The 11,348-nt window shown below is 59.4% G+C and overlaps 1 protein-coding gene and 2 gene segments (V, D, J or C); all 3 read left to right on the plus strand.

Annotated features, from left to right (window-relative positions):
• LOC111162933 (immunoglobulin lambda-1 light chain-like) overlaps positions 1-3,294 on the plus strand; it is a 37,054-nt gene extending 33,760 nt beyond the window's left edge. Inside the window, exons 3-4 of the mRNA XM_089894782.1 lie at positions 1,384-1,419; positions 2,841-3,294. Coding sequence (XP_089750908.1) covers positions 1,384-1,419; positions 2,841-3,160 — 356 coding nt within the window. The 3' untranslated portion in view covers positions 3,161-3,294. The remainder of the gene's footprint in view (positions 1-1,383; positions 1,420-2,840) is intronic.
• A 1,317-nt stretch (positions 3,295-4,611) lies between these two features.
• LOC149747586 (immunoglobulin lambda constant 3-like) lies at positions 4,612-6,603 on the plus strand. The segment is given in 2 exon segments: positions 4,612-4,728; positions 6,150-6,603. Coding segments are annotated over 2 exon segments (381 nt in total).
• A 1,317-nt stretch (positions 6,604-7,920) lies between these two features.
• LOC149747587 (immunoglobulin lambda constant 3-like) lies at positions 7,921-9,912 on the plus strand. The segment is given in 2 exon segments: positions 7,921-8,037; positions 9,459-9,912. Coding segments are annotated over 2 exon segments (381 nt in total).
• The last annotated feature ends 1,436 nt before the right edge of the window (positions 9,913-11,348 follow it).

An 11,348-nucleotide genomic window follows, 5' to 3' on the forward strand; every position in this document is an offset into this window, starting at 1 on the left:
GTGCTCTGCTCATGTTTCTTTCTGCATTTGGTGTCCTGAACTCAACCATCCTCAAAGGGGAACAAAATCCTCTTATCCTTTAAGAAATCAAGATAGAGGATGGAGTCTTGGGACTCTTGTGAGGGATGGTTTCACTGTCACCCACGAACTCCCCGCCCCCCAGAGAACATTCGAGAACAGGGAATTGGGTCGCTGCAGGAATGGAAGTCTGTCCACCCTCCCCACCCTCTTCCATGTTTCCTCCTCTGTGTGGACCACCTCCACATCTGATTGTCCCGGTCACACAGCGTTTGGTTGCCAGGGTCCCCAGGACAATACCTCAGCTCCCTTCCCTGGAATCGTCAGCATCACATTCTGGGTTGTGTACCTCTCAGGAGTCCGTCGGTTCTGTAGATGATGACCCACCGATTCCACGTGTCCTTTTGCTCAAAACCCACCCCGGTAATTCCGCATGACCTCGTCCTAGAGTTCCCACCCCTCCTCATGGCACCTCCTGCTCGCACCTCCCTAGGGAAACAGCCCTGTGCCCCTCCCCCAGGCCTTCCTGTCACACTGCACAGGACCCACAGTCCCTGACCCTGGTCCCTCATCCCACACTCCCTCTAGACAGCCCTCCTCCCACTTGTGTCAGGAGGGTCCCGGCTGCCTTCAAGGCTCCTGGGACGAGGCCAGCTCTGCTCTCACCAATCTCTCGGCGGCCAGCCCACCACCTACCCACCACAAATGCCAGTAAAAGCCATGTGAGTGGTCGATGGGGCCATGAGTCTAACGTCAAGTTTCAGTCTAGGACGGTGCCGTGGACTTGACTGTGTACTGATTCACCATCTTAGATCTGGAATGAGATCTCAGATCAGTGAGATTATTGCTGTAGGAGCTACACAGGACAGGGATCCGAGTGGTTAGAAAGGCAGACACACACGCACATGCACGCACACCGGCACACACACGAGTTACTGCAAACTTGGCCGTGTTGGACATGCCTCTAGGGCACTGGAGCCTCCAGAATCCCTGTGGCCTCGCTCTGCAGAGAGCACAGCTCCATCCCCTCAGGATGCTAAACAGGCTCCTCACCCTCCCACCATGACGCCCCCCATGCTACTGACCAGGAGACCCCACCTCCTCCAGGAAAGGAAGGTCCCTGGGATGTGATGTGACACCCAGATGTCTCTCCTGCACCTCCCATGCCTGGGGATGGATGGAGCCCCGCTTCCCAGGGCTGAAGTTGCTGGTGGGGTGGGGTCCCCCCCTCATCCTCCCCGAGGACAGACCAGCCCCCATGACAAGGAGGGTGGCCCTGGGGCCTCTGTGCAGCTGCAGCTGGGCCTGGGCAGGGGGTGGAGGGGGTGTCAGGAGGGTTTATGTTCGAGACTGTGTCACTGTGTGCTGCGTTCGGCGGAGGGACCAAGCTGACCGTCCTGGGTGAGTCTCCCCCTTCCCCTCCTCTTTGGGGTCCACAGTGAAATTTGGGCAGATTTTCTTGTCTTTTCCCTCCTGTCTGGGGCTGGGGTCTCACTCTCTGGAACCTGTCACCTTCACCTTTCTAGGCTGTCCTTCACCCCCAAGCCTGTCGTTCTTCAGAGAACCTGGTGGTCATGGTGGGGACAGGCTCAGTGACCCTCCTGCCACGCCTCGCTCTTCCCATCCCGAGCCTTCCCTCCAGGCCCTTCTTCTCTGGATGCTGGGATGTCAGCTCCCTCCTCAGGGTGCCAAGCCCTGGGGTCTGGGGAGAAGGGAGGGGCTGAGGCCCAAGGAATGGGGGGTCTCAGGCTGGGGCACTGGGTCCACGGATGTGGGATGGACACAGGAAAGAGCTGGACAGAGCATGGGTGTCATCCTGGGATCTTTCTGCTCAGGGACCCAAATGGGGGCTAGTGAGGGACCCCAGAGCCAGGGGCCTTGAGGAGTGGAGGAGGGAACAGTACACGCGGGAAGGGTAGACGAGTGTCCCGTTGAGAAGGTGGCCTCAGGGTGCTAGGTCCCCATCGTCCTCCCAGCAAGCAGGACACTCCAGGCCTCACAGATCTCAGGACACTCGGGCCTTAAGGGTCACCGCACCCAGTTACACACTGGACGTGAGCCCCTAGCTCAGACGCCCAGGGTGGGGACTCCTCATAGGGACAGGTGACAGGAACTGACCCGGCCAGGCAGACAGATGTCCCAGGACAGACAGATCTCCAGCGGGACTTCACAGGTCAGGGGACCCCTCAGAGCAGACACAACCCCAGGCTCAGAACATAACATTCACCCACATGGAAATTCTCATTTGTGGGACCGCCTGGACCCCAGCCCTGGGGCTGACGCTCCCTCCACCCTGGCAGCCCTGGAGGGGTCTCTGTGGTCTCTGTGGCAGCCCTAGAGGGTTGGGGGCTGCGAGGCTGGCATCAGGGGGACTGTGGGCAACAAACCCTCCCCAAAAGGGAAGAGAGCCTGAACGGGAGACAGGCAGACGACCTGTATGAGGACACCGGACGAAAACCAGGGGAAGATCTCAGACAGACTGATGCCCAGGACAGACAGACACCCAGAGGAAAGAGAGGACCTCAGGGTAGACGCCAGGCAGCACCAGGGAGCAGAGGGTGGGATGTGGTTTATGGGACGTGGGAGCCTGAGGAAGAGATGGAGACTTGCAAGGGAGCCCCGAACTCCCAGGACCCGGGCACTGAGGATCCCCCGACAGAAGGTGAGCGACCCCAGCCATGGCTGCCTGACCTCAGGGGAGCAAGGGCCCACCTGGGATCCATGCACTGGACTTTGGGCACCTGTGCCCGCTTCTCCTGAGGTCAGGGGCTCCCGCGATGGACGCTGCCCCAGTGACCTCCCGTCTCTCCCTCACTTTGCAGGTCAGCCCAAGTCCCCGCCCTCAGTCACTCTGTTCGCGCCCTCCACTGAGGAGCTCAGCGCCAACAAGGCCACCCTGGTGTGTCTCATCAATGACTTCTACCCGGGCAGCGTGACGGTGGCCTGGAAGGCAGGCAGCACCACCATCACCAGGGGCGTGGAGACCGCCCAGCCCTCGAAACAGAGCAACAGCAAGTACGCGGCCAGCAGCTACCTGGCCCTGACGGCCAGCGAGTGGAAATCTTATGAGAGCGTCAGCTGCCAGGTCACGCACGATGGGAGAACCGTGGAGAAGACAGTGTCGCCCTCCGAGTGCTCTTAGGTCCTGGTCCTCACATCCTCAGGGGACTGGAGCCACAGGACCCCTGGAGGGTCTACCCACCCACCCTGGTCCCCCCAGCCCTTCCTCCTGCACCCAATCAATTCTCAATAAAATGTCCTCATTGTCATTCAGAACTCGTGCTCTGCTCATGTTTCTTTCTGCATTTGGTGTCCTGAACTCAACCATCCTCAAAGGGGAACAAAATCCTCTTATCCTTTAAGAAATCAAGATAGAGGATGGAGTCTTGGGACTCTTGTGAGGGATGGTTTCACTGTCACCCACGAACTCCCCGCCCCCCAGAGAACATTCGAGAACAGGGAATTGGGTCGCTGCAGGAATGGAAGTCTGTCCACCCTCCCCACCCTCTTCCATGTTTCCTCCTCTGTGTGGACCACCTCCACATCTGATTGTCCCGGTCACACAGCGTTTGGTTGCCAGGGTCCCCAGGACAATACCTCAGCTCCCTTCCCTGGAATCGTCAGCATCACATTCTGGGTTGTGTACCTCTCAGGAGTCCGTCGGTTCTGTAGATGATGACCCACCGATTCCACGTGTCCTTTTGCTCAAAACCCACCCCGGTAATTCCGCATGACCTCGTCCTAGAGTTCCCACCCCTCCTCATGGCACCTCCTGCTCGTACCTCCCTAGGGAAACAGCCCTGTGCCCCTCCCCCAGGCCTTCCTGTCACACTGCACAGGACCCACAGTCCCTGACCCTGGTCCCTCATCCCACACTCCCTCTAGACAGCCCTCCTCCCACTTGTGTCAGGAGGGTCCCGGCTGCCTTCAAGGCTCCTGGGACGAGGCCAGCTCTGCTCTCACCAATCTCTCGGCGGCCAGCCCACCACCTACCCACCACAAATGCCAGTAAAAGCCATGTGAGTGGTCGATGGGGCCATGAGTCTAACGTCAAGTTTCAGTCTAGGACGGTGCCGTGGACTTGACTGTGTACTGATTCACCATCTTAGATCTGGAATGAGATCTCAGATCAGTGAGATTATTGCTGTAGGAGCTACACAGGACAGGGATCCGAGTGGTTAGAAAGGCAGACACACACACAGACACACACGCACATGCACGCACACCGGCACACACACGAGTTACTGCAAACTTGGCCGTGTTGGACATGCCTCTAGGGCACTGGAGCCTCCAGAATCCCTGTGGCCTCGCTCTGCAGAGAGCACAGCTCCATCCCCTCAGGATGCTAAACAGGCTCCTCACCCTCCCACCATGACGCCCCCCATGCTACTGACCAGGGGACCCCACCTCCTCCAGGAAAGGAAGGTCCCTGGGATGTGATGTGACACCCAGATGTCTCTCCTGCACCTCCCATGCCTGGGGATGGATGGAGCCCCGCTTCCCAGGGCTGAAGTTGCTGGTGGGGTGGGGTGCCCCCCTCATCCTCCCCGAGGACAGACCAGCCCCCATGACAAGGAGGGTGGCCCTGGGGCCTCTGTGCAGCTGCAGCTGGGCCTGGGCAGGGGGTGGAGGGGGTGTCAGGAGGGTTTATGTTCAAGGCTGTGTCACTGTGTAATGTGCTCGGCGGAGGGACCAAGCTGACCGTCCTGGGTGAGTCTCCCCCTTCCCCTCCTCTTTGGGGTCCACAGTGAAATTTGGGCAGATTTTCTTGTCTTTTCCCTCCTGTCTGGGGCTGGGGTCTCACTCTCTGGAACCTGTCACCTTCACCTTTCTAGGCTGTCCTTCACCCCCAAGCCTGTCGTTCTTCAGAGAACCTGGTGGTCATGGTGGGGACAGGCTCAGTGACCCTCCTGCCACGCCTCGCTCTTCCCATCCCGAGCCTTCCCTCCAGGCCCTTCTTCTCTGGATGCTGGGATGTCAGCTCCCTCCTCAGGGTGCCAAGCCCTGGGGTCTGGGGAGAAGGGAGGGGCTGAGGCCCAAGGAATGGGGGGTCTCAGGCTGGGGCACTGGGTCCACGGATGTGGGATGGACACAGGAAAGAGCTGGACAGAGCATGGGTGTCATCCTGGGATCTTTCTGCTCAGGGACCCAAATGGGGGCTAGTGAGGGACCCCAGAGCCAGGGGCCTTGGAGAGTGGAGGAGGGAACAGTACACGGGGGAAGGGTAGACGAGTGTCCCGTTGAGAAGGTGGCCTCAGGGTGCTAGGTCCCCATCGTCCTCCCAGCAAGCAGGACACTCCAGGCCTCACAGATCTCAGGACACTCGGGCCTTAAGGGTCACCGCACCCAGTTACACACGGGACGTGAGCCCCTAGCTCAGACGCCCAGGGTGGGGACTCCTCATAGGGACAGGTGACAGGAACTGACCCGGCCAGGCAGACAGATGTCCCAGGACAGACAGATCTCCAGCGGGACTTCACAGGTCAGGGGACCCCTCAGAGCAGACACAACCCCAGGCTCAGAACATAACATTCACCCACATGGAAATTCTCATTTGTGGGACCCCCTGGACCCCAGCCCTGGGGCTGACGCTCCCTCCACCCTGGCAGCCCTGGAGGGGTCTCTGTGGTCTCTGTGGCAGCCCTAGAGGGTTGGGGGCTGCGAGGCTGGCATCAGGGGGACTGTGGGCAACAAACCCGCCCCCAAAGGGAAGAGAGCCTGAACGGGAGACAGGCAGACGACCTGTATGAGGACACCGGACGAAAACCAGGGGAAGATCTCAGACAGACTGATGCCCAGGACAGACAGACACCCAGAGGAAAGAGAGGACCTCAGGGTAGACGCCAGGCAGCACCAGGGAGCAGAGGGTGGGATGTGGTTTATGGGACGTGGGAGCCTGAGGAAGAGATGGAGACTTGCAAGGGAGCCCCGAACTCCCAGGACCCGGGCACTGAGGATCCCCCGACAGAAGGTGAGCGACCCCAGCCATGGCTGCCTGACCTCAGGGGAGCAAGGGCCCACCTGGGATCCATGCACTGGACTTTGGGCACCTGTGCCCGCTTCTCCTGAGGTCAGGGGCTCCCTCGATGGACGCTGCCCCAGTGACCTCCCGTCTCTCCCTCACTTTGCAGGTCAGCCCAAGTCCCCGCCCTCAGTCACTCTGTTCGCGCCCTCCACTGAGGAGCTCAGCGCCAACAAGGCCACCCTGGTGTGTCTCATCAATGACTTCTACCCGGGCAGCGTGACGGTGGCCTGGAAGGCAGGCAGCACCACCATCACCAGGGGCGTGGAGACCGCCCAGCCCTCGAAACAGAGCAACAGCAAGTACGCGGCCAGCAGCTACCTGGCCCTGACGGCCAGCGAGTGGAAATCTTATGAGAGCGTCAGCTGCCAGGTCACGCACGATGGGAAAACCGTGGAGAAGACAGTGTCACCCTCCGAGTGCTCTTAGGTCCTGGTCCTCACATCCTCAGGGGACTGGAGCCACAGGACCCCTGGAGGGTCTACCCACCCACCCTGGTCCCCCCAGCCCTTCCTCCTGCACCCAATCAATTCTCAATAAAATGTCCTCATTGTCATTCAGAACTCGTGCTCTGCTCATGTTTCTTTCTGCATTTGGTGTCCTGAACTCAACCATCCTCAAAGGGGAACAAAATCCTCTTATCCTTTAAGAAATCAAGATAGAGGATGGAGTCTTGGGACTCTTGTGAGGGATGGTTTCACTGTCACCCACGAACTCCCCGCCCCCCAGAGAACATTCGAGAACAGGGAATTGGGTCGCTGCAGGAATGGAAGTCTGTCCACCCTCCCCACCCTCTTCCATGCTTCCTCCTCTGTGTGGACCACCTCCACATCTGATTGTCCCGGTCACACAGCGTTTGGTTGCCAGGGTCCCCAGGACAATACCTCAGCTCCCTTCCCTGGAATCGTCAGCATCACATTCTGGGTTGTGTACCCCTCAGGAGTCCGTCGGTTCTGTAGATGATGACCCACCGATTCCACGTGTCCTTTTGCTCAAAACCCACCCCGGTAATTCCGCATGACCTCGTCCTAGAGTTCCCACCCCTCCTCATGGCACCTCCTGCTCGCACCTCCCTAGGGAAACAGCCCTGTGCCCCTCCCCCAGGCCTTCCTGTCACACTGCACAGGACCCACAGTCCCTGACCCTGGTCCCTCATCCCACACTCCCTCTAGACAGCCCTCCTCCCACTTGTGTCAGGAGGGTCCCGGCTGCCTTCAAGGCTCCTGGGACGAGGCCAGCTCTGCTCTCACCAATCTCTCGGCGGCCAGCCCACCACCTACCCACCACAAATGCCAGTAAAAGCCATGTGAGTGGTCGATGGGGCCATGAGTCTAACGTCAAGTTTCAGTCTAGGACGGTGCCGTGGACTTGACTGTGTACTGATTCACCATCTTAGATCTGGAATGAGATCTCAGATCAGTGAGATTATTGCTGTAGGAGCTACACAGGACAGGGATCCGAGTGGTTAGAAAGGCAGACACACACACAGACACACACGCACATGCACGCACACCGGCACACACACGAGTTACTGCAAACTTGGCCGTGTTGGACATGCCTCTAGGGCACTGGAGCCTCCAGAATCCCTGTGGCCTCGCTCTGCAGAGAGCACAGCTCCATCCCCTCAGGATGCTAAACAGGCTCCTCACCCTCCCACCATGACGCCCCCCATGCTACTGACCAGGGGACCCCACCTCCTCCAGGAAAGGAAGGTCCCTGGGATGTGATGTGACACCCAGATGTCTCTCCTGCACCTCCCATGCCTGGGGATGGATGGAGCCCCGCTTCCCAGGGCTGAAGTTGCTGGTGGGGTGGGGTCCCCCCCTCATCCTCCCCGAGGACAGACCAGCCCCCATGACAAGGAGGGTGGCCCTGGGGCCTCTGTGCAGCTGCAGCTGGGCCTGGGCAGGGGGTGGAGGGGGTGTCAGGAGGGTTTATGTTCAAGGCTGTGTCACTGTGTAATGTGCTCGGCGGAGGGACCAAGCTGACCGTCCTGGGTGAGTCTCCCCCTTCCCCTCCTCTTTGGGGTCCACAGTGAAATTTGGGCAGATTTTCTTGTCTTTTCCCTCCTGTCTGGGGCTGGGGTCTCACTCTCTGGAACCTGTCACCTTCACCTTTCTAGGCTGTCCTTCACCCCCAAGTCTGTCGTTCTTCACAGAACCTGGTGGTCATGGTGGGGACAGGCTCAGTGACCCTCCTGCCACGCCTCGCTCTTCCCATCCCGAGCCTTCCCTCCAGGCCCTTCTTCTCTGGATGCTGGGATGTCAGCTCCCTCCTCAGGGTGCCAAGCCCTGGGGTCTGGGGAGAAGGGAGGGGCTGAGGCCCAAGGAATGGGGGGTCTCAGGCTGGGGCACTGGGTCCACGGATGTGGGATGGACACAGGAAAGAGCTGGACAGAGCATGGGTGTCATCCTGGGATCTTTCTGCTCAGGGACCCAAATGGGGGCTAGTGAGGGACCCCAGAGCCAGGGGCCTTGGAGAGTGGAGGAGGGAACAGTACACGGGGGAAGGGTAGACGAGTGTCCCGTTGAGAAGGTGGCCTCAGGGTGCTAGGTCCCCATCGTCCTCCCAGCAAGCAGGACACTCCAGGCCTCACAGATCTCAGGACACTCGGGCCTTAAGGGTCACCGCACCCAGTTACACACGGGACGTGAGCCCCTAGCTCAGACGCCCAGGGTGGGGACTCCTCATAGGGACAGGTGACAGGAACTGACCCGGCCAGGCAGACAGATGTCCCAGGACAGACAGATCTCCAGCGGGACTTCACAGGTCAGGGGACCCCTCAGAGCAGACACAACCCCAGGCTCAGAACATAACATTCACCCACATGGAAATTCTCATTTGTGGGACCCCCTGGACCCCAGCCCTGGGGCTGACGCTCCCTCCACCCTGGCAGCCCTGGAGGGGTCTCTGTGGTCTCTGTGGCAGCCCTAGAGGGTTGGGGGCTGCGAGGCTGGCATCAGGGGGACTGTGGGCAACAAACCCGCCCCCAAAGGGAAGAGAGCCTGAACGGGAGACAGGCAGACGACCTGTATGAGGACACCGGACGAAAACCAGGGGAAGATCTCAGACAGACTGATGCCCAGGACAGACAGACACCCAGAGGAAAGAGAGGACCTCAGGGTAGACACCAGGCAGCACCAGGGAGCAGAGGGTGGGATGTGGTTTATGGGACGTGGGAGCCTGAGGAAGAGATGGAGACTTGCAAGGGAGCCCCGAACTCCCAGGACCCGGGCACTGAGGATCCCCCGACAGAAGGTGAGCGACCCCAGCCATGGCTGCCTGACCTCAGGGGAGCAAGGGCCCACCTGGGATCCGTGCACTGGACTTTGGGCACCTGTGCCCGCTTCTCCTGAGGTCAGGGGCTCCCGCGATGGACGCTGCCCCAGTGACCTCCCGTCTCTCCCTCACTTTGCAGGTCAGCCCAAGTCCCCGCCCTCAGTCACTCTGTTCGCGCCCTCCACTGAGGAGCTCAGCGCCAACAAGGCCACCCTGGTGTGTCTCATCAATGACTTCTACCCGGGCAGCGTGACGGTGGCCTGGAAGGCAGGCAGCACCACCATCACCAGGGGCGTGGAGACCGCCCAGCCCTCGAAACAGAGCAACAGCAAGTACGCGGCCAGCAGCTACCTGGCCCTGACGGCCAGCGAGTGGAAATCTTATGAGAGCGTCAGCTGCCAGGTCACGCACGATGGGAAAACCGTGGAGAAGACAGTGTCACCCTCCGAGTGCTCTTAGGTCCTGGTCCCCACATCCTCAGGGGACTGGAGCCACAGGACCCCTGGAGGGTCTACCCACCCACCCTGGTCCCCCCAGCCCTTCCTCCTGCACCCAATCAATTCTCAATAAAATGTCCTCATTGTCATTCAGAACTCGTGCTCTGCTCATGTTTCTTTCTGCATTTGGTGTCCTGAACTCAACCATCCTCAAAGGGGAACAAAATCCTCTTATCCTTTAAGAAATCAAGATAGAGGATGGAGTCTTGGGACTCTTGTGAGGGATGGTTTCACTGTCACCCACGAACTCCCCGCCCCCCAGAGAACATTCGAGAACAGGGAATTGGGTCGCTGCAGGAATGGAAGTCTGTCCACCCTCCCCACCCTCTTCCATGCTTCCTCCTCTGTGTGGACCACCTCCACATCTGATTGTCCCGGTCACACAGCGTTTGGTTGCCAGGGTCCCCAGGACAATACCTCAGCTCCCTCCCCTGGAATCCTTAGCATCGCATTCTGGTTTACTTTCCCCCTCAAGTGTCCTTCTGTTCATTGATGAAGACCCACCGATTCCATGTTTCCTTTAGTTTAAAACTCACCCTGGCTATTCCGCATGACCTCGTCCTAGAGTCACCCCCACTGCACCCCTCCCAGCTCCCTCCTGCTCCCACCTCCCCAGGGACACTGCATTCTGCCCCTGCCCCAGGCTCTCACTGTCACACTCACAGGAGCCTCCATTCCCTGAGCCTGTCACTCATCCCACACTCCCCCGGGGTGTCCCTCCTCCCTCTTGTGTCAGGTGGGTCATGCCTGGATTCAATGCCCCAGGGCCGAGGTCAGCCTTTCTCTCTCTGACCCTTAGAAGTCAGCCCAGCACTGACTCCACCACAACTGCCTCATGTCCAAGTGTCCATGGTGGTCGATGGGCCCCATGAGCTCGAGGTCCGGCATCATGTTCTAGGAAGGTGCCGTGGGTTCGTCTGTGAACTGGTACACTTCTTTAGGAGCTCAGAATGGGATTAGAGACCCTCCCAGATGACTGTCCTAGGTGCTAACATAGGATCTCATAGCTGCACCTTTCATTGCACACACACACACACAAGTTACTAGAAACATGGCCCTGTTGGATGTGCCTCAAAGGAAATGGAGCCTCCAGAATGCCCCGTGGCCTTGCTCTGCAGAGAGAACAGCTCCATCCCCTCAGGGTGCTAAACAGGCTCCACCCTCCCACCACTGACACCCCCCTCAAGCTGCTCTCCAGAAAGGGAGTTCCCTGGGATGTGATGTGACACACAGACATCCCTCCTGCCCCTCCCACAACTGGGGATGGATGGAGCCCCGCTTCCCAGGGGTGAAGTTGCAGGATTGGAGAGGTTTCCCCTTCCCTCCCCAAGGCCAGACTAGCTCCCATGACAAAAAGGGTGGTCCTGGAGCCTCAGTGCAGCTGCAGGTGGGCCTGGGTTAAGGGCTGGGTGGCTGACAGGTGGGTTTATGCTTGAGGCTGTGTCACTGTGTACTGTGTGGACCCAGCTGACCATCCTGAGTGAGTCTCCCCCTTTCCATCTTCTTGGGGTCAGGAGTGACAATTGGGTAGA

Source organism: Delphinapterus leucas, chromosome 14 (assembly GCF_059928025.1).
Source record: "Delphinapterus leucas isolate spDelLeu-1000000601 "Yukka" chromosome 14, BTC_Dleu_Yukka2, whole genome shotgun sequence".
NCBI lineage: Eukaryota > Metazoa > Chordata > Mammalia > Artiodactyla > Monodontidae > Delphinapterus > Delphinapterus leucas.